Genomic DNA, 19,729 nt, shown 5'->3' on the forward strand with positions numbered 1-19,729 from the left:
CACTGAGAAACCATATAGGAAACATATGGCTTAGTGGAGAGCACAAGATGTGCAGTCCTGGAGGTGGTAGCCTTTGATTGATTCTACAAGACACTGGGCTACAAAACAAGATAATTTTCTAAGACCTGTTACACAAAGTTTCACCAATTCTCAAACTCTGCCAAAAATTTATCCCTTGTTTTCAGGGCAAACCAATTTCCCTAACCAATGTTATCAGAGGGTTAAAAATAAGCCTTAAAATAGAACCTGACTATAACACTAAATAAGGAGACTACGGCCAAGAGCTTCAAAAATGAATGGCCAAAGCTAAAGCTAGAGTCCTAAATGCTTAGGAACTTTTTTTCTCTCTCTCAAGTTGGAGCTTTTTAAAAGAAATTAAATAGATGTAAAACACACACAGTCTCAAGGTAATAGCCACATAATAATTTGCAAATTCACATGATAACTTGCATTTATCTCACATATTCAAATGCCTCTAACCACATTCTGCCCACTAAACTATCTTTTAGGACTACTAAAATTGCATACTTTCTAAACATCTTCAAACAGCCACCAAAAAAGTTTCCTTTTCCCATCATATAGAACTTTCACCCACATGCCACTTCCCTAAGACAGGCAGCATTCAAATCCTAGGTCATTCATAGATTGAAGGTCTGCTATTTCACAACCCTTCAGGACTAAAAATGCAGGGTTTGAAAAGCGGAGATTCTCAACTTTCCAACAGATTCCCAGCATTTGTTTCTAGCCCTGGAAAATCTTTACATTTGAAACTTTAAGTAAACAGACACAAATGTAATGAATTATTAATTTCTATCTCTCAGAAGTCAAAAATTTAGATTCATTCTGCTAACGAAGTCAGATTTATAGGTAGAGGAATTTAAAGAAATGATGACAATTTTTTAAACAAGCAAACTTTTCTTAATTAGTTTTCCTGTAAAATATGTGTTGTATAAGAAATATATAATGGTGTGGCCTAAAAGTCTCATCAGCACTCATTTACCATACCTGCATAACTCATGATAATTTTACAACTCGAAAGTAATACAGCCATCCCAAGCTTACAGATGCAACTATCCTGTGAAATAACTAACTTGAACTGTTGACAAGCAGCATGGTTCAGTGGACTGCACACTGACTAGGTTTTAGGGGGCTGTGGCACAGACAAGAATTCAACCCATGTGATCTTGGGCAAGTCATTTCACTTCTTCACCTTTGTTTCACATCCCACCCCTGCCAGTCACATCCACTTAGAACATAGTTTCTCAACCTGTGATATGCATACTCCTGGGGATACGCGAGACACAGGCAGGAGGTACGCAGCGAAAAACCCAGTGAAAGGAGCAGGCAGCAGCCGCCGACTTCTCAGGAAGGCGGACGGCAGCTGCCGACTTCTCGCCAGGTCCCAGCTCCCAGCTGGAAGGCAAGCAGCAGCCGCTGGCTTTTGGGGGAGGCAGGCGGTAGCCGCCGGCTTCCCACCAGGTTCTACCTCCTAGCTAGGAGTAGACAGCAGCAGTCCCAGTACTGGGAAGTGTGCAGCAGCTGCCGGCTTTTTGGGAAACCGGGCAGCAGCCGCCCACGTCTCACCTGGTCCCAGCTCCCAAGTGGGAGCCCGGCAGCAGCCTCCTGCACCTTGCAAGCTGGGCTCACTGAGCTGAGAGACCAACTCCTGCGCCCTGGCTTGAAGATGGGCAGCAGCTGCCTGCTACCTGCCCACATCCCCAGGTCCCAGCCTGCGTGGAAGCCTCCTCTGCCCCAGTTCGGATTGGGTGGCAGTCGCCCACCTCCTGGGTGGCAGACAGGCTGCAGCCACCTGCAACTTGCCCAGGTGGTAGCTCCCCTCCCCAGTGCCCAGAAAGCCAGGCAGAGAGCCCAGCAGCTTGCCCAGTTCTAGAGCCAGGCTCTACGGGCAGGTTCACTTGTCAATTTCACTATTCTAGCTGAGCAGTGAAATTGAGAACTATGACAGCCCCAAATTTTACCAGTATAAAAATCTTAAGAGGGGCCCACGCAATGTGATTTGCCCCAGGCCTGTACCCCCCTAGGAATTGCCAGGAGAGCACTGCTATCCACTCTGGTGGCCTGCTCATACCTCACAAATTCCCACCTGTGTGAGGAGAACACCATGTGACCCCACCATCAGGCCATATGATTGGCTGGCGTTGATCTTTGCTCCTATATGGAAGAAGGGGAGGAGGAAGGAGGGGAGAAACAGCAGGGGGTTTTTAGATCTGCCACAGCCACACAACACTATAGAACTCAGAACTCTCCTGCTTTACAAGAAATACAATCGTCCAGCGGTAATGGGGAAAAAGATTGTATTTCTCAGAGTGGAAAATTGAGGGTTGGGGTATTTATTAAATTTTTCAGAAGTTAGGAGTACTTGCTACTTAAAAGGTTGAGAAACACTGACACAGTAAGCTCTTTGAAGCAGGAACGTTTTTGTTTTTTTTTAAACACACTATGTTTGTACAGTGCCTAGCACAACAGGTTGTGATCTTGGTTGGGCATTCTACAGATTAACACAATACAAATAAAATGTTAGTAATTTCAAAAACAAACTAATGATAAAAAATACAAATTTTTAAATACACTGCACTGAAAATTCAATACAATGAATGGATTTGTTTTGCTGCGAAAAGTTGCTTCACATGAGGCTGCACCGGAAAAATACAATTTTAAGTCATTTTTGATCACTAGACAACTGTGATACTTGGTGCTGAATTACAACAATCAAACATAAAGATGACTCAGATGAGAGAAAACAGGATCAGAATTTAAGGCTTCTGCAAGTAAAACTGAGTATTCCTTCTTTAGAGTCACCCTATTTCTACTAGATCCAGCAGAGAAAGTCACTTGCATGATCTTGCCACAGGACAAGTCTCTGTCTTGTAATAGCCCAGGCAGTGCTGTCAAGTCATCTGCATCCTGCATAACGGAATTGATGACTCACCTCTTTCCCTCTCTGTGAACTGGGGAGGTGAGGTAGGGGAATATGACAGCTGAATTTGAAAGTCACTCAGATGCAGGCATAGTTTTGTGATGTTTTCCAACTGGATCCTCAGTTTTCTCAGAGGAGAAAACATGATGAAATGACTCCAAGTTTCCGTTATGCACTAATTTATTTCCGTTATGCCCACAAATTTCCAAGTATTCTGAATGAATATTTTGACCTTGTTGTGTATGGTAGAGCATTCATACTCTACCTTTGGAATGAAATGTTCAATTTATGTGCCCAAAAATATCAGGAATGTAGGCTAAGTATTTCACTAAGATGAATTATTGAAGGCATATGCAAAAGGCAATCACTAATCATTCATGAAAACCTGCACTTCTGCTCTTAATTAAATGAGTCAAGATAGCACTTTACTTCATGCATCATCTCATTTCAGCATAAAAAAGTAGCTGATGTTTACAGGAACTCTCATAATCACAAATCAACTCAAAAGCATCATGAATGCACAGCATCAGACACTGATTGCCCAAAACCTTTGAAGCCATTTCTATTATGCAGGGAAGAATACGATTTTTCTGTGGTGCGTGTGCTATGCACTGTGCAAAATAAGACATCTAAAATAAGTTCATGTTGACATTGCCAGTTTGAGTAAACAAGTCTTGATCAGCTTGAAGGCTTCAAGTTCTCACTCAAAAACGTCATCAGGTTTACCTTGCAGTGATAGATGTCCTGTTTCTAGATGCTCCAATTACAACATTGAAGGCTTCATACTTTTGGCACACAGCACTTTAGAATGCACTATATTTTAATAAATCAATATGAAAATGCTTTCCCCACACTTCCACATTTTCTCTTTGAGCTATTATTGGAGCAACCTGACACTGTCCTTTTCCACAAAAGGATCACTTTCCAAATCAGTGAGCTCCAGCAATAACGAGTGTATACAATGTGTTTGTGTGAAGCTCAGTGGTGCCCTCAGGCATATTAAAGTTTACAGCAGGCACATCTAATGTTCTAATTCAGGGACATATTTTGCCACAATCTATATGCTTTGTGTTGCACATAATAAATAACATTTGAATAAGGCTTTTCTCTTGTGTAGGATAGAACCTATGGGGCATGGACCATCTTTTTGCAGTGTGCTTACACGGAGCCTAGCACAACAGGGTTGGTCCATGACTAGGGCTCCTACGCATTACCCCAATAATGTTTTATTAGCAGAAGCTGTATCAACTTGCTGCACACATTCATATCCTTTACTGAATCACTAACAGATTCTCAGAATACAACAATTTGGTGCCCTTAGAGTGAAATACCATTACAGGGGTGTATGCATTTTTTTCCTCCATTTTACTTTTTTCATAAATCCCCAACAAAACCCTATAAACCCTCTGTAATCTTACCATGGGTTGCAATCCATAGCATGAGAAACCTTTGTAAAGCTCTGATACTTACAGATATAAACACACTGTAAGAACTTAGAATTTTTATTATTCTTATAATACAGTGTAAGGCTCATCTTGTCACCGGGTGAGGGACAAATTAGTTTACAGTATTGCATCAAAAGTTAATATACATTCAGACTTTGTGACACTAGTTCATAATATCTGATTTGTTATTAATAGCTACCATAATAGGGCTTGCTTTGAGTCACGAAATCTGCTGTTAATTTACCAGCACCCAACTTAACATTGGCCACACAAGGTTTAAAGTTAAATGTTTCATTCCCAGCATTTCATTTGGGTTTTGTTGCGAGTTTTTTTATTTTGTTGGCTTTGCTTTAAATTACATTTTATCAGCTTTGTTTTCAAAAAGGGCAGAAATCAACTGATTCTTGATTAATCTATGTCTAGACTCTAAGAATAGATAGGTAGTTTTGTGAGAATTGTTAATCTACCAAAGTTAGGGATCCCTTAATTATCCAGAACATGCACCATGTAATAGGGTTTAACACAGCTCTCTTTTGGGCAACTGAGACTGGAACTTGAATAGGCAGAGAAGAAATCCATTTTATGGTCATAAGAACTGAACCAAATATTTTCAGCATTACGGCTAATCTAACTCCATGTAGGTAAAAGATCAAACTAAAGCATTGCCCCCAAAATGTGATAACTCAAATCTGTGTATTGAACACCTTCTTCTAAAAAGATTTTTAGGTATGAATTTGATGATCAAGGAAATGAAACACCTTTATTTAACTTCAAAAGATTTTTTTTTTTAAATCAGAATCCAAGTACTGCTAGGCAAGCCACCACGCATATAGCTCAAACAGGCAGCTCCAGAAATATTCTGTAGTAGCAAAGGAGGACAGAGGCTTCTGACCAGAAGCAACTTCAGTACATTTTATGACCTTCTGAATATTGCACCTTTTTCAAAACTAACTTTTAGAAATAGTCAAAATAGCAACTGGTTAAGAAATGCAAATAAGGCAGTTAGGTTTTTTAATGATTTTTATTTCCTGCAATCTTTCAACTGTAATTAATTAAATTTTATTCCTGTGTGTATAAATGTGTTATCTAAATGGATTATAAAAGGAATGAGTTATTTATGCCTTCTGACAATTTTGGAAAAAAACCTATCCAATTACATTTTGCCTGTCCTCTTAGAGCTTTTCTACATGGTACGTCACTGCTCACTATGGGGGCATGATTTCTAAAGCACACTAACTTGCTGAGCATTAACTGGCTCACATATACCCTGCTGATGCATACTACAGGTGTGCTTTAATGTAGTGCAGGCTATTCTTTACTCCAGTATGTCAGGGAAAGTTTATGAAAGCACAATGGGGTATTGAGCAAAAAGATAAAGACAAGAAGGGGCAGCTCATAATACATTATATTAATTAATTTATACCACATACAGTGTGTTTGTTTTTTGTGATATCTCATCACAAGCATATGATGCAATGCCAAATATAAATAATTGTTTTTAAATTTTCTGCTATTTCTTGGTGTCTGGTAATTTCAAAATGACTCATTGTAGACTAGTGGTATATCTTGGCCTGATCTGTAGTATTTCAAATATTAAAAATTATTTAGAAAAAAATTATCAATGAAATTATACTTGAAAAGAGCCATATTGGAAAGACTTAATTATTTAAATTGCTACATTCCAATTATTATAATTAGTGCTCAGCAGATTCCACCCCCTCTCATCAACTCAAGGCTTGTGTGTATATACAAACCAAAGAGCATGGCCAAATTCTCAGAATCTGTCTACATGGGAACGTTTTATCAGCTCTGCTGATATAACCCCCTTGTAGGAACACTTTCTGGAATAAGAGTAGCTTTTTAAAAAAAAAAAAAAAAAAAAAAAAAAAAAAGTATTAGTGTCATGCGGGCTGGCTTGAGAGGGGGGCAGCTAGTATATTGTGTGACATCAGCATGGCAGAATCATAATAATCCATGTGGGATAGGCCATGTCAGGTACTGTTAGGAAGGTTATGATATGCTAAGTAAGAGAATATTACTTATGTTCATATGTAATATGTGAAATGGAAGTTATAGATGTATTTGAGATATCTGTGTTTCAATTGTGCTGCCGGGGCAACATCCCAGATAGGATGGCTGCAGAACAATGGCCAGCGTAATGGCCCATTAAGGCATTCCCAGGTGCAAGGGTCCTAGAGAGAGAAGCCAGCATCACCACTGAGTCACCAGAACCTGCTTACGTGACTGGACCCCAGGCACACCTGCAGAGTCACCAGGATTGGCCCATGTGACTCTGGACTCCATTTTGGGTCTTGTGACTGTCCGCAGGCCGCATGGCCAGGGGAGGAGGTTTATAAGATCAAACCACAGGATCCATCTTGGTCTATGATCCTGTCCAACTGCAGACACACACCTACCTCTGGACCAATTCATCTTGCAACTGAACTGAAGGACTTAGACCCATCCAGGTACTGGATGTGAACCAGAGAGAACTACACAAGCCTGCAACTCCACATTTCTTCCAGAAACCTGAAGTATATGGACTTTTAATCATTTGTATATCTGTGATTTACTTTAACCCTTTAACATTTCTCTCATGGTTTATTTCTTTCCTTTTACAATAAACCTTTAGTTTAGATACTAAAGGATTGGCTGCCAGCGTGGTATTTTAGGTAAGATCCAAACTTATATTGATCTGGTTCTGTGGCTGACCCCTTGGGGTCAGAGGGAACCTTTTTAGTAAAGAGCATAGAGTCTAGCAACTGGTCTCTTTATTGGACCTAGTGCTGATTTGGGAGCCTGGAGCTGAAGTGCAATAAAGGGGGCTGTGGGCATTTGTGGACTGGCTTCTTGATATCCAGTGTGGGGTAATCAGAAGCAGTTCGTGGCTGGATGGGAAGCCGGACTTCAGTGTCGCCCACCAGCGTGGGCAGAATCTACTCTCCTTTTGCAGCCTGCCCTGACCTTGGCATTATCAGTTGGCTACCCTGGGCACGGGTCGTATCATAGTCCTGGTGACTCTGCAGGTGTGCCTGGGGTCCAGTCACTTAAGCAGGTTCTGGTGACTCAGTGGTGATGCTGGCTTCTCTCTCTAGGACCCTTGCACCTAGGAATGCCTTAATGGGCCATTACGCTGGCCATTGTTCTGCAGCCATCCTATCTGGGGTGTTGCCCCGGCAGCACAATTGAAACACAGATATCTCAAATACATCTATAACTTCCATTTCACATATTACATATGAACATAAGTAATATTCTCTTACTTAGCATATCATAACCTTCCTAACAGTACCTGACATGGCCTATCCCACATGGATTATTATGATTCTGCCATGCTGATGTCACACAATATACTAGCTGCCCCCCCTCTCAAGCCAGCCCGCATGACAATTAGTTCATGCACTTTCCAAAGCAATGTAAGTGAAACTGAAAAACTCTTATTCCAGAGTAACTGTTCACACAGGAGGTTATACCAGTAGAAGCATATTGGCTTAAATTCACACTTTAGCTTATACCGGTATAAAAATTTTTCCATGTAAAGCCCTCAGCTTGCCCCTGTACACACTACAAATTTTTTTTTTTTGAAAAACAACACCTCAGCTCCTCCAATATTAGCAGCATTGACAGCTCTAGCACAGTGGTTCTCAGCCAGGGGTACTTGTACTCCCGAGGGTACACAGACATCTTCCAGGGGGTACATCAGCTCATCTAGATATTTGCCTAGTTTTACTACAGGCTACATCAAAAGCACTAACAAAGTCAGTACAAACTAAAATTTCATACAATGACTTCTTTATTCTGCTCTATATACTATACTCTGAAATGAAAGTACAATATTTATATTCCAATGTATTTATTTTATAATTATATGGTAAAAATGAGAAAGTAAGCAATTTTTCAGTAATAGTGTGCTGTGACACTTTTGTATTTTTATTGTCTGATTTTGTAAGCAAGTAGTTTTTAAGTGAGGTGAAACTCTCACGCAAGACAAATCAGACTCCTAAAAGGGGTACAGTAGTTTGGAAAGGCTGAGACACTGCTCTGGCATACACAGCTTGCCAGCCAACTGTTATCACAATTTTAAGCGCCACCTCATCTAGTATGCTTAGCTGATACAATGTTTAAAATGGCAGTAACAGCTGATGGGAATTCTACACTAAAATCATCCCTAGAGCTGCAGTCAGAGTGGAGCTGGGTTCTATCCCAATTCACCAAGAAACAGTATTCTTGAAAACAGGCCTTTGTTCCCTCAGTCCTAGATCATCTGAAAATGGTGACATGCATCCTTTTGTCCCTCAGAAGAGCACTAGGTATCTAGCTTAAAGCTACTTCTTCTCCACTCTCCCCTCAGGCATATGGAGTGTAGATTTGCTGAAGAGAAATCTGAATTGTGGCAGGCAACTTATCTGAATTTTAGTTTTATGTACCAAACAGGTTGCCTTTTGCATTTATTGGTCTGTTACATAAACTTTACAGGTCTGCACACTTTTAATCTCAGAGTAATTAGAAACGTATATTCATCTCGGAGGGGGGAGGGGAGGAATATTACATTTGCTATCCACTGTAAGTATAAGCAATAAAGAGGAAAATAATCGAAATTTAGATTAGTATAACATTAGATTAGTATAACATCTTCCAAAGATATAAGCCTATTAATAATTACTGGCAGCTTACAATAAAAATAGTTAAACAATTATCAAAGTTGAAAATTTTCTTACTACTACATGCTGGTAAAAAAATTCTTATTAAAATGAACTTATTTAATGGAGTAATGTGTTGCTCCATTTGACTTAACAGTGTTGAGCATCTAGAAATTCCATATTACACTCCAATGCAAAATGCCACTAGTAAAGCTCTGATGCACATAAATAATGAAGCACATGCACAGATTTAGCATTTGCGTAGTTCCAATGAAGTCAATAGGTTAAATTAACACGTGCTCAAGTGCTTTGGTGGATCCACACTTAATGCACAAGGCAGAATGATTCAGGAAAGCCCAATCCCTAATACCAAAAGAAGGCTGCAATATTATGTATCTTAACTCAAGTTGCTAACTACCCAGTTTTCAAATCCATATGACAGTGTATTACCTGGATCATTATGTGAGTGAGGCACAACAAACACTTGAAGAGGTTCACTATCCCATTCATTTTCATTGTATGTGATATCAAATCCTTGTTTCCAAACTCCACCATCTGGATTATCGAAAGGAAGAATGTCATAGACATCCAACATCTAAAATGGGCAAAAAGAATGGACAGCATGAATTCACAAAAAGAACATACCATATTCCATGTAATTCCATACTAAAAAACCACTGCTGTGTTCATTAAAATCCAACATTAAATGTTGGCTGTTGCTCTTAAAAAAAAAATTTTTTTAAATAGACAAATGAACACCAATCTGACTTACAGCAGGACAAATCACGCTTAGTATGATAATTCCTGGGGACCAATCATGATCCAGGGTTAATTGTATTGGCCACTGTACATATACACAGCAATAGACAGTCCCTGCTCCAACCAAAGAACTTACAATCTAATCTGCCAAGGCAAAGGGCAGGGAAAAGGAATGCAAAACAACCAGCATGATGGTGACACGTGATATTTAGTTCCACAATTTTTATTTTTTTTTGGCATGGAGAGGATTCATTAAACGGAAAAATCAAGGGAATGGAGAAGATGAGGGAATAAAGCAAGTGAGGAGAGAGAAAAAAAATGTCTGAGGGGAGATGTGGTGTAAAACTGAGGTAAAGAGACTACAAAGACAGCAGATACCAGGGGGATGTAGCAAACAGCCAAAGTCCAGTCAAAACGATAGGAAACATCCATGTCCGTAGGTATGATTAAGGATGCTTCTGCAGCTGCTCTTGCTTAGTAAAATACTTGCTCAGTCAAACAAGGGATATGAAATTTATTCAGATAACTGAGGTTTCAGTAAATGAAGCTCTTTAAGGTGAGGTGCGTGCAGAATTTAGACACTAATGGACAATTTTATATGTAGAAAATTTTATGGTAAAATCATACTTCAGGAATGACATCTGACTTTGTTAGGGTTTGGATAACCATGTTTCTACCTTTTTTACTCTCTAACCAGTTTTAAAAATAGAGCTATTATCACTTATTTTGTTAGAATTTAACTTTACATGCTCCATATTACTGAAGGAAAAAGATCATCTAGAAAAAGCAATTCCAGTTTTACAATAATTTCTTCCCAAACTAAGGCTACCAGATGACAACTATTCAGGAAGATGCAGTTTAAAACCTCAACAGCATCAGATGGCAACTGAAATATCACATTATCTGAACATATAACTTTAGGGTTTCAAATTCTGAAAAAATTAAGTTATTTCCCTTTCCAAAGACAGCTCAGCAGGATTCCCCATACTTCACAATGAATTCAAAAAGTTTTTAAATGGTATGTAGTTAATCAGATCTATATCAGTAATGCACTCTGTGAAAGCATCATTATCCATAAACCCTCAAATACAGCTTTATACTGTTGCCAGAGTACCAAAATAGTTAACAGAACTTGTGAAATATCACATACAAAAAGATTAGCCTTCTATTAATTTTGGGCCAAGTCTGCAGGTCCTTGGGTTAGGAAAATGCTATTAAAGCATACCAGTCACCAGGTAATCTTATCCTTAGGCAACCTAAAAAGCAATGAGCAAAAACGGAGCAAGGATCTCAGGTTTTGGCACTAACACAAATCTATGGAGAACAAACTCTTTTAAGCCCTCTCTATAGCAATATATTAGTGGGCCTAAGGGCACATCAAGTCAATTTTCTTCTTCTAGTTCACAGATTTAACTTTCTTTACATGCCCAAAATTAAAGAAATAAACCACAATGGACCGTTGCAGTTATATTTGCTGATTCTTTAGTCATCTCCAACCTCAGAAAAAGGTTATAGAATGAATGTTTACAAAGTACAGTAAAAAAGTACCTGATTATACAGCAGTTCTCATAGAAAGACCAGAAAGCTGGTATCCATTTAGAGAAAATTGTTGTCACTAACGAACCAGAAATAGCACACAATCCCACAAGTTTGATATTTACAAGGAGACCAAGACTGCTCTGTTGGCAGTGAGATCTTGATCACTCAAAAGGTTTATTCTTTTGTTTTGTTTTAAGCAAGATAAATTAAATTAAAATAGCTCAGTTTGTGCTGATCACAGCCAGATTCCCATTTTATATGCTGTAGCATGTTATGTAATTTATGAGCAACAGTAGAGAGAAGAGTCCAGTGGACTGGTTTAGACTGCCACAAAGCTTTGTCTACACTGGACTCACCTTTCCTAAAACCTCACAATATTGATAATAGAGATGCAATTGTAATTGTTGAGAGACCTCAGAAGAAGCCACCAGTAGCAGCCAGCATTTTAACAGTAGTGTATTGTCTACATTTCTTTTGAGCAGACAGACATATTTGTGGTTGAAATGCTTATCTATACTTAGTGGTAGCAACAGCAGGAAATTTTTATGGAAAAAAGGCTAATTTAGACACTCCCAAAGGAGTCTACAAGAATTCATCTAAAATTTTTCTCTACAAAGAGAAACTGATTCAGGTTCTGGAATTCAGGATAGACCTAAAACCTTCCATCTCTGCCTCAAACCACAGTGCTTCTATTACAAACATAAGAACTATCCTTAGGTTGACCAATGAACTATGTCCCAACAGGGACAAAGTACCAAGACATAAAAGCAGCAACAGGACCATGGTAGGGTTCACCAAGGCCCTGATGCACTGAGGACAACTCTGAACTGTGAATGTACTAACACCCTGAAGGCCACTAAGGGCTGGTTCAAGATACTGGGTGCCAATGCACCATGGTGTTGATGCACTCCACTGGCCTTTATTTCACAAGGTTATTTATTGTGAGGATAAAATTCACTGATTATGAGGCACTCACTATACTGTTGAGGACCATACAAGTACTGAGAGACTGAACATTCCTCAGCATAAATCAAAGACCACATAGCCTCATATCTATGACTTACAACATTTATATTGATCATTCAGTCCCTTCTCACAAAAACTACAATCTGACAATCTAAAATAAGAGTTCATTTATCTACAGTAACTTATTTTTCCAACTGGTTTGCATCCAGACATACATTGCAGGAGTCATTTCCCTACAGCCATGCAGGCACAGGTATTAATACCACATGCCTCCTAAGAGGTCTTCCATGCCTCTCTATGACCAAAAGCCTTTTTTGGCAGATGAGCACCAAAATAAGGGGAGACAGTATCCAGGAGACAACACAGTTCAAAACCAAGAGTCATCACAGGTAAGTAACCCCTTTTTCCTCCTACGTGGAGTTGCCTCTACAAAGCCCCAGGGTAGCAATGACATCCTTGAGAAGGTAGACTGAGGAGCCCCAATAACCCTGACTGAATTATGATCCTCCCAAAACTCTTATTTGCTCTTCATGCATTGTCAGGAAGATACAGTTAAGGTAGATGTGACAAACTCCACACAGCAGCCCCAAAGATTTCCATTAAGGGAACACAGCAACTACATGCTTTTAAACCTGTAATCCCTTCAGCTGAGTAAACCCTGAGGCATTCAGGCACACAAGGATCGTAACAGGACTAGATGCTTAATCTTAGCCACTTACATAGGTTGAGCCAAGATCACCTGACAATTCAATTTTTCTATGAAGGCCACAAATAAATAGTCTGGTTGGTTTTCTAAATGACCTTGTACTAAGGAATAGCTAAAAGTTGTTCTGAGCTACAGGGTGGATAACTTTGCCTTTCCAGGATATTATGGGGCCATGGGAGAGGGGAAAAAAAAAGACTGGTTGGGATATTAACTTATTCAGATGAAAGTCAAATATCATCTGTGTAAGATATTGGTGTGAGGGCTAAGCACTGCCTTCTCTTTTGTGGAATACGGTTTAAAGTGCATGAGGCTGTCTAGGCTTGCATTCGGTTAGAGGTAATGGACACCATTTTTAATCAAAGAGCCAATGATCAATATGCTCATGAGTAGAAGGAAGCAAATCTGTAACACCTATTAAATACTGTTTCACCAAGAACTCTGTCTGTCCTTCACAGCCACATGGTGGGCAAAAAGTGCACCTAAACAGATCCCTACAATTGCCAGGGATAACAGAACGGAAGGATGATCCAATGGATAGGATGCTAGCCTAGGATTTGAGGGATACAGGTTCATTTCTTACTCTACCACATATTTCCTTCATAACCTTGGGCAAGTCACTTAGTCTCTCTTCTCCTCTGTTCCCCAGTTGCCAGTATATCGTGGGAAGTGATTATTCCTCTCTATTCGGCATTGGTGAGGTCGCATTTGGAGTATTGTGTCCAGTTTTGGGCCCCCCACTACAAAAAGGATGTGGACAAGTTGGAGAGAGTCCAGCGGAGGGCAACAAAAATGATTAAGGGGCTGGAGCACAGGACTTATGAGGAGAGGCTAAGGAAACTGGGCTTGTTTAGTCTGCAGAATAGAAGAGTGAGGAGGGATTTGATACAGGCCTTCTACTACCTGAAGGGGGCTTCCAGGAAGGATGAAACTAGGATGTTCTCAGTGGTGGCAGATGACAGAACAAGGAGCAGTGGTCTCAAGTTGCAGTGGGGGAGATCTAGGTTGGACATTAGGAAAAAGTTTTTCACTAGGAGGGTGGTGAAGCACTGGAATGGGTTACCTAGAGAGGTGGTGAAATCTCCATCTTTAGGGGGTTTTTAAGCTGCAGCTTGACAAAACCCTTGCTGGGATGATATAGCTGAGGTTAGTCCTGCTTTGAGCAGAGGTTTGGACTAGACGACCTCCTGAGGTCCCTTCCAACTCTATGATTCTATCTGCAAAATGATGGATAGCTACCTCAGAGTGTTTTGAAGATAAATACATTCAATGACTTAAATATTGTGAGGCACTCCGATATTATAGTAATGGTAACCATATATCTTTTACTGTCTCCTGTGTCTGTTAATGCTAGCTGGAACCAAATAGGAAACCAATTCAAGACCTCTGCTTTGAAAAAATTACTTAAGAGTTTCATTTGATCAGCACAACATTTCTTAGTGAAAAGCCTTCTGCACTACAACAGAACTATCTTGATTTCCTCACAAGAGCAGCACATTTTGCATAGGAACCAATAACCATGTTGTTAGAATAAAGGACTTGAGATCCGAACAGATTACCTTGCTAATCTACTGGATCAAGGGAGCTGACTTAAAGGGGGGGGGGGGGGCGGGGGGAGGGATGGCTGATCTCCGGAAAGAGCCAGCAGCTCTGAAAAACTGCCTGCAGTGCTCAAGTAAATACTTGGGTTAGTCTTGCCCAATTTTCCTCAATATTCTGGAGGAGAGAGGAAATTGAGGAAAGATATAAAAGGAACCCTTCACTCCTTAACATAACAGAAAGGTGTTGGTACCAAAAGACCTTATCCTCTCTAAAGCAGGACTCCAAACACCTGCTGTTCTAATTCATATTCAAAAAAGTTTATGTCCAGAAGAGCCCCATCGCAAATATCAGAACAAACACACCGGATTTCAGTCATCATTCAAGCTGATCCATTCAAGTTGAGGTGGTTGTTTTACTACCTCCCAGGCGCAGAAAGGAAACAGACACTGCATTCCAGATGCCTCATTCCTAGACAGGTGGCCAAGCATGCCATGTATTCAAGCAATGTAACACAACCATGTCTGAAACTACACTGCACTGGATGTCATATGATCTATGGAGAAAAAGGATAAAGCAGCCTGCTGGCCCTAGCTCTAGTAAATGTATACAAAGTCTAGACTCTTCAGGTAACCAAAGACCATGAACGACAAGAGCTCACAGATGTGTTCCTGTGCCTGTCCTTATCTGAGAAGCAGAGGAGAAGAAGGCATCCATTCCTTTCAAAACATTCTTTAGTTGAGCTCATCACAATAGGGAGTTTCAAGCTTACCAGGAGATAGAGGGGATTCACTGAACAGTGAAAATACTTGATTTGTGCACCACATTCAACCATACCTATAAGTGTCACATCAGTAGACTTGCAAAGAGCGTGATAAAGGAAAACCTCACTTTTAACCTGGATCTGATGAAGGCCTAAATAACAGCAGATGGAAAGCCACTGAACTCACCAAGCAGAGACAGTGAACTGGAGCTGCAAAGGGCTGAAGGTACAGTGCTCTTTTGGCCAAACTGCTTGCAAAGTAAACTATTTTCAAGTGTAGAAACCTCTGTAGCTGAAGCAGACAGAATTAAGGGTTATGGTTAAATAACAGCCAACACAGAGCAAAAGGGAAAGTATTAAGGTTGTTTGTGTTATCTTGCATGTGAATTTCTATTGTTTAAAATGTTTATTTTGAACTTTTGTTTTAAACACAAATTATATTTTGGGATAAACAGAAGCAGGTTCTCAGGAGAGTTTCTGAGGAGAAGATACAGATCCTGTGCTTGGAGGGAGGACACTCGGCATGCTGTGGTTTTTGGTCTGTTTGCTGCATCTCTGGAAGGGCTGTATGAATGGACTTTGTCTCACATCAGATGGGATGTTGGAAGTCTGAGCGTTAATCTCTCTTTGTTAATGAGGGGCAATGCTAACCAGCTAGGTATGTAAGCCAAATTCAAAGTGAACTCCTGATCATGCTGAGCTGTTCAAGAGAGTTTTGAGTTAGGAATTCAAGAATTTTCTTCCTAAGTACATTTGCAAGCCATCTCTAATCCAAGGCTGGTCACAAGGATTTCTCCATCATGAGGAGTTTGAGTTGGAGGTCTCTCACCTTCCTTTCTCTGGCCTTTAGATTACAGCAATGCAAACACTTTTGTGGAATATCTGACTTTCCGAAACATCAGACACACTGTACACGTCCATCTGAAACAGGTATGGAAAGCCTGCACGTCAGGCAGCACTTGAATGCCACAGACCCAGGCATGCCAGGGAGTTTCTGTCCCGAGCTGAGGGGGCGGGATGAGGAAAAACTATAGTAACAGAGGGTATGTCTACACTGACGGCAGCAAAGTTGCCGCCATCAGATCTATCTTTCTGGATCGATTGAGTGGTCAGTGAAGACCCGCTCAATCGATCAGGAAGTCGACCTACTAACACCACCTCCTCAAGTGGCGCAGTGCAGCGAAGACACTGTGCAGAACAGAAGTACAGCAGTCGACGGGAGTTACGCAAGCTACGCAGAGCTACTCCCGTTGACTTCTGCAAATTTCCAGGTAAGTGTAGACCAGGCCAGGGAAAACAAAAACAAACTGATTTTCCTAATGAGATAGTCATTAGATTTTTTTTTTTTTTTTTTTTTAATTTTTATGTTTTATAAAGAAAAAAGGTTAAGGTGAACAGGAAGGGTAGAATTAACTATCTAGCTGCTAATTAACTAATAACTATCAGGTATGTATGTACTAAGTAGAGAAAACAGACTTTGCTAAGGGCTCCAACTCATGCCAGGTGGTAGAGAAGGAAATGAGCACTGTGCGAACAGTCGTCCCTATGTAACTGCCTAGGGCGGCACAAGGTGGTGACAACGCATATGCGACCCAACCAGGCAGTGCTACCATAAATCTCTGATATAGACGCAGGGCACACAGATTCCTAAAGTTGTGTACCCACAGGGACAATTCTCGAAGAAGAATAGGGAGATGGTATTATCTCTATATACAGCATTAGTGAGACCATTTTGTCCAGTTCTGCTGTCTATGCTTCTAAAAAGGATATTTAAAATCTGAAAGGATTCAGAACATAGCTACATGAATTAATTAAGATCTGGAAAACATGCCTTACAGTGAGAAACTAAGTAACAATCTTTTAGATTATCCAAGAGAAGGTTAAGGGGTAACTCGATCACTGTCGATAAATGCATGGGGAAAGCTCTCTGATAGCAGAGATTAATCTAGGTTAACTTAACCTAGCAAACACAGGCCTTAACCTAGCAGACACAGGTGCAAAGAGATCAGTGACTCTGAGATGCTGGAGATAGACAAAGTCAAAATAGAAATAAGGTGCAAGATCTTGATAACTAGTTTAATTAACCATTGGAACAACTTACCTAGGGATGCAATGGATTCTCCATTACTCAGAACTTTAAATCAAGACAATTTCTCTCTAAAATACATGCTTTAGCTCAACCAGGAGCTATAGCTTGATACAAGAATTATTGGGTGAAGTTCTACTGCCTGTGTAATGCAGGATCCTAGATTAAATGATTGTGACAGATAGGGCAATTTCCGGTCAGATCCTTGAAAAATCTTATGGAATTACATGTAAGTAACTTTGGACTCTGTTGTATCAACTGCAAAGTTTATGCATTATTGTGGAATTGGATGCAACTTCTCTAGTGGGGAAACGTGGCTAATGTAAACCTTGGAAAACATTATAAGCATCAAAAGGACTATTTTAAACAATTATTGGAACAAACAAAATTAAGTGGGTTTCCTAGGAAATACCTGGGGGGAAGTGAATGCTAATACCCACCATCAGACCCCAACCTTTGGAAGATACACCCTAAAGAGACAGCCATCGTCTGCCGATTACCTATCCCTGGAACCTGAAGATCAAAACCTCATGCTGTATATAAGAGAGACTGACTTATTCATGAGAGTGATTGTTCTGAGCTGAGGCAAGTTATGAACTTGTAAGCACAGAAAACCCCACTGGTAGGGTTTAAAGGACTGACTCCTGCCAGAGCTCCTGCTGGAATTACGGGATGTGGAGTGATCTCTGGGAAGCTTATTTGCATACATGAAGGTTCTTTTATTGTTTTTGGTATGTTTTCTCTGTAACACTTTCACCTGAAGAATAATATTCTTGCTTATAAAGAGCTGTGCGGTAGCTTACAACTACAGGCAATTTTAAACAGTTCATAACCTCTGAGGAGAAAGCATAGTGCAGGAGCAGGCCTTTGTAGGCTGTCTGACCTGCTGGTGAACAACACAGTAACATAACTAGGCATTTTAGCACCCTGGTCGAGCAAGCATATTTGCGCTCCTTCCCATTTTTTCATCATTTTTTCACCCCCACAGCTTTGCATCCTGGGCAGCTGCCCCACTCACTGTGCCCTGGTTATGACCCTGAACACAGTGTAGGAAGGAGACTGTGCAGGGACCGGGAAAAATCCCAATTATGAGACAGAGAGATGTGAGGCTCCACCCAAGAGAGGTGGGGGAGCCAGAAGCCAAAAAGTGATTGCCCTTGCTGAACTACAGAGGCGGAATGCAAGTGCAGTTGAGCTGAACTATGACAATTATCATTATTATTCTTTCTGGCCTTGAAATTCTATTAATATATCCAGCTTTGACAACTTTTCTAAAACTGCACTACTCTTAAAACTTTCCGACCTACCCCCTGCTGTCATTGTTGATGTGTACTTATAACCTTATGACTAGCTTAATTAAGATTTTTGTCTGATAACCTTAGACTGTATTATAGAAATGTGACTGACACTTGTGTACTTTATTGATTTTGAAAGATTAGTATTTCTCTCTATATACATAAAGCATTAATAGAATGTAAACTACTATCAGCATCCCTGAAGAGCTTATAAGTATTGTAATAGATGCAGCAGATCTTACAGATGTTATTATGCCTACATTTACTTATCCAGGGTCCAGTGTTTCCTGAACCCTGTTCACAGACTTTCTGACTTCTAGATGCTTCTCTGTGATCCAGACCTCACAAAAATCAATCTTTGTATACAGTATCTATACATGCACTAGACCTCCAGCATAACAGAGTTCAGGACAAAATAATACAGAGTATGACTCTGAGGTTCCCCTACTCTTTAAAAGTAGTCACACAACTTTAAAAAAAATAAAGACCCCATTCTGACATTCCCCTCTACAATCTGGACTGGTGAATCACTGTGTCACCTCAATCCCTCACTCCTGGAGCCTGTTTTACCCTGCTTTGCTGTGTGAACTTCCAGTCCTGGGCAGATCACGCACAGCCTGCAACAAGCAAGTTGCTCCCAACTCAGTGAGTGAGTACTTCTAGCCATCCACTCTTGGGCTTATGCAACAGAATGACCCCAGCCAGGAATCCTCAGTCCCATATGCAACCCTAGGAACCTCCATCTTACAATTGTTCAGTGCTGCCCACTGAACACTGCAAGCTCATATGTTTGTCAGTTTATCAAAGAAATTGATATGCACCAGCCTTGTCACTTCAAATGGAGTCTCTGACACACCTTATACCTAATGCACAATTTTAGGTAAAACACATTTATTAAAATCACTTAAAATCCTTATGTAGTTTAAGTCAGAGGAAAGCAAGTTAGGTTTATTCAAATAAACAAAAGCCAAACACATTCTAAACTAAGCTTAACACTTTCAGCAACCTTACAAACTCGCCACAGGCTGACTGACTTCCTTTCAGCCAGCCTCCCAC

The 19,729-nt window shown here is 40.3% G+C and overlaps 1 protein-coding gene across 1 annotated transcript in view; it reads right to left on the bottom strand.

Moving 5' to 3' along the window:
- Positions 1-19,729, bottom strand: part of MAN2A1 (mannosidase alpha class 2A member 1) — a 216,892-nt gene that overhangs the window by 183,331 nt on the left and 13,832 nt on the right. The window contains exon 3 of the mRNA XM_067568482.1: positions 9,474-9,618. Coding sequence (XP_067424583.1) covers positions 9,474-9,618 — 145 coding nt within the window. The remainder of the gene's footprint in view (positions 1-9,473; positions 9,619-19,729) is intronic.

Source organism: Emydura macquarii, unplaced genomic scaffold (assembly GCF_026122565.2).
Source record: "Emydura macquarii macquarii isolate MOO-44397 ecotype Brisbane River unplaced genomic scaffold, CSIRO-AGI_Emac_v2 contig_2897, whole genome shotgun sequence".
NCBI lineage: Eukaryota > Metazoa > Chordata > Testudines > Chelidae > Emydura > Emydura macquarii.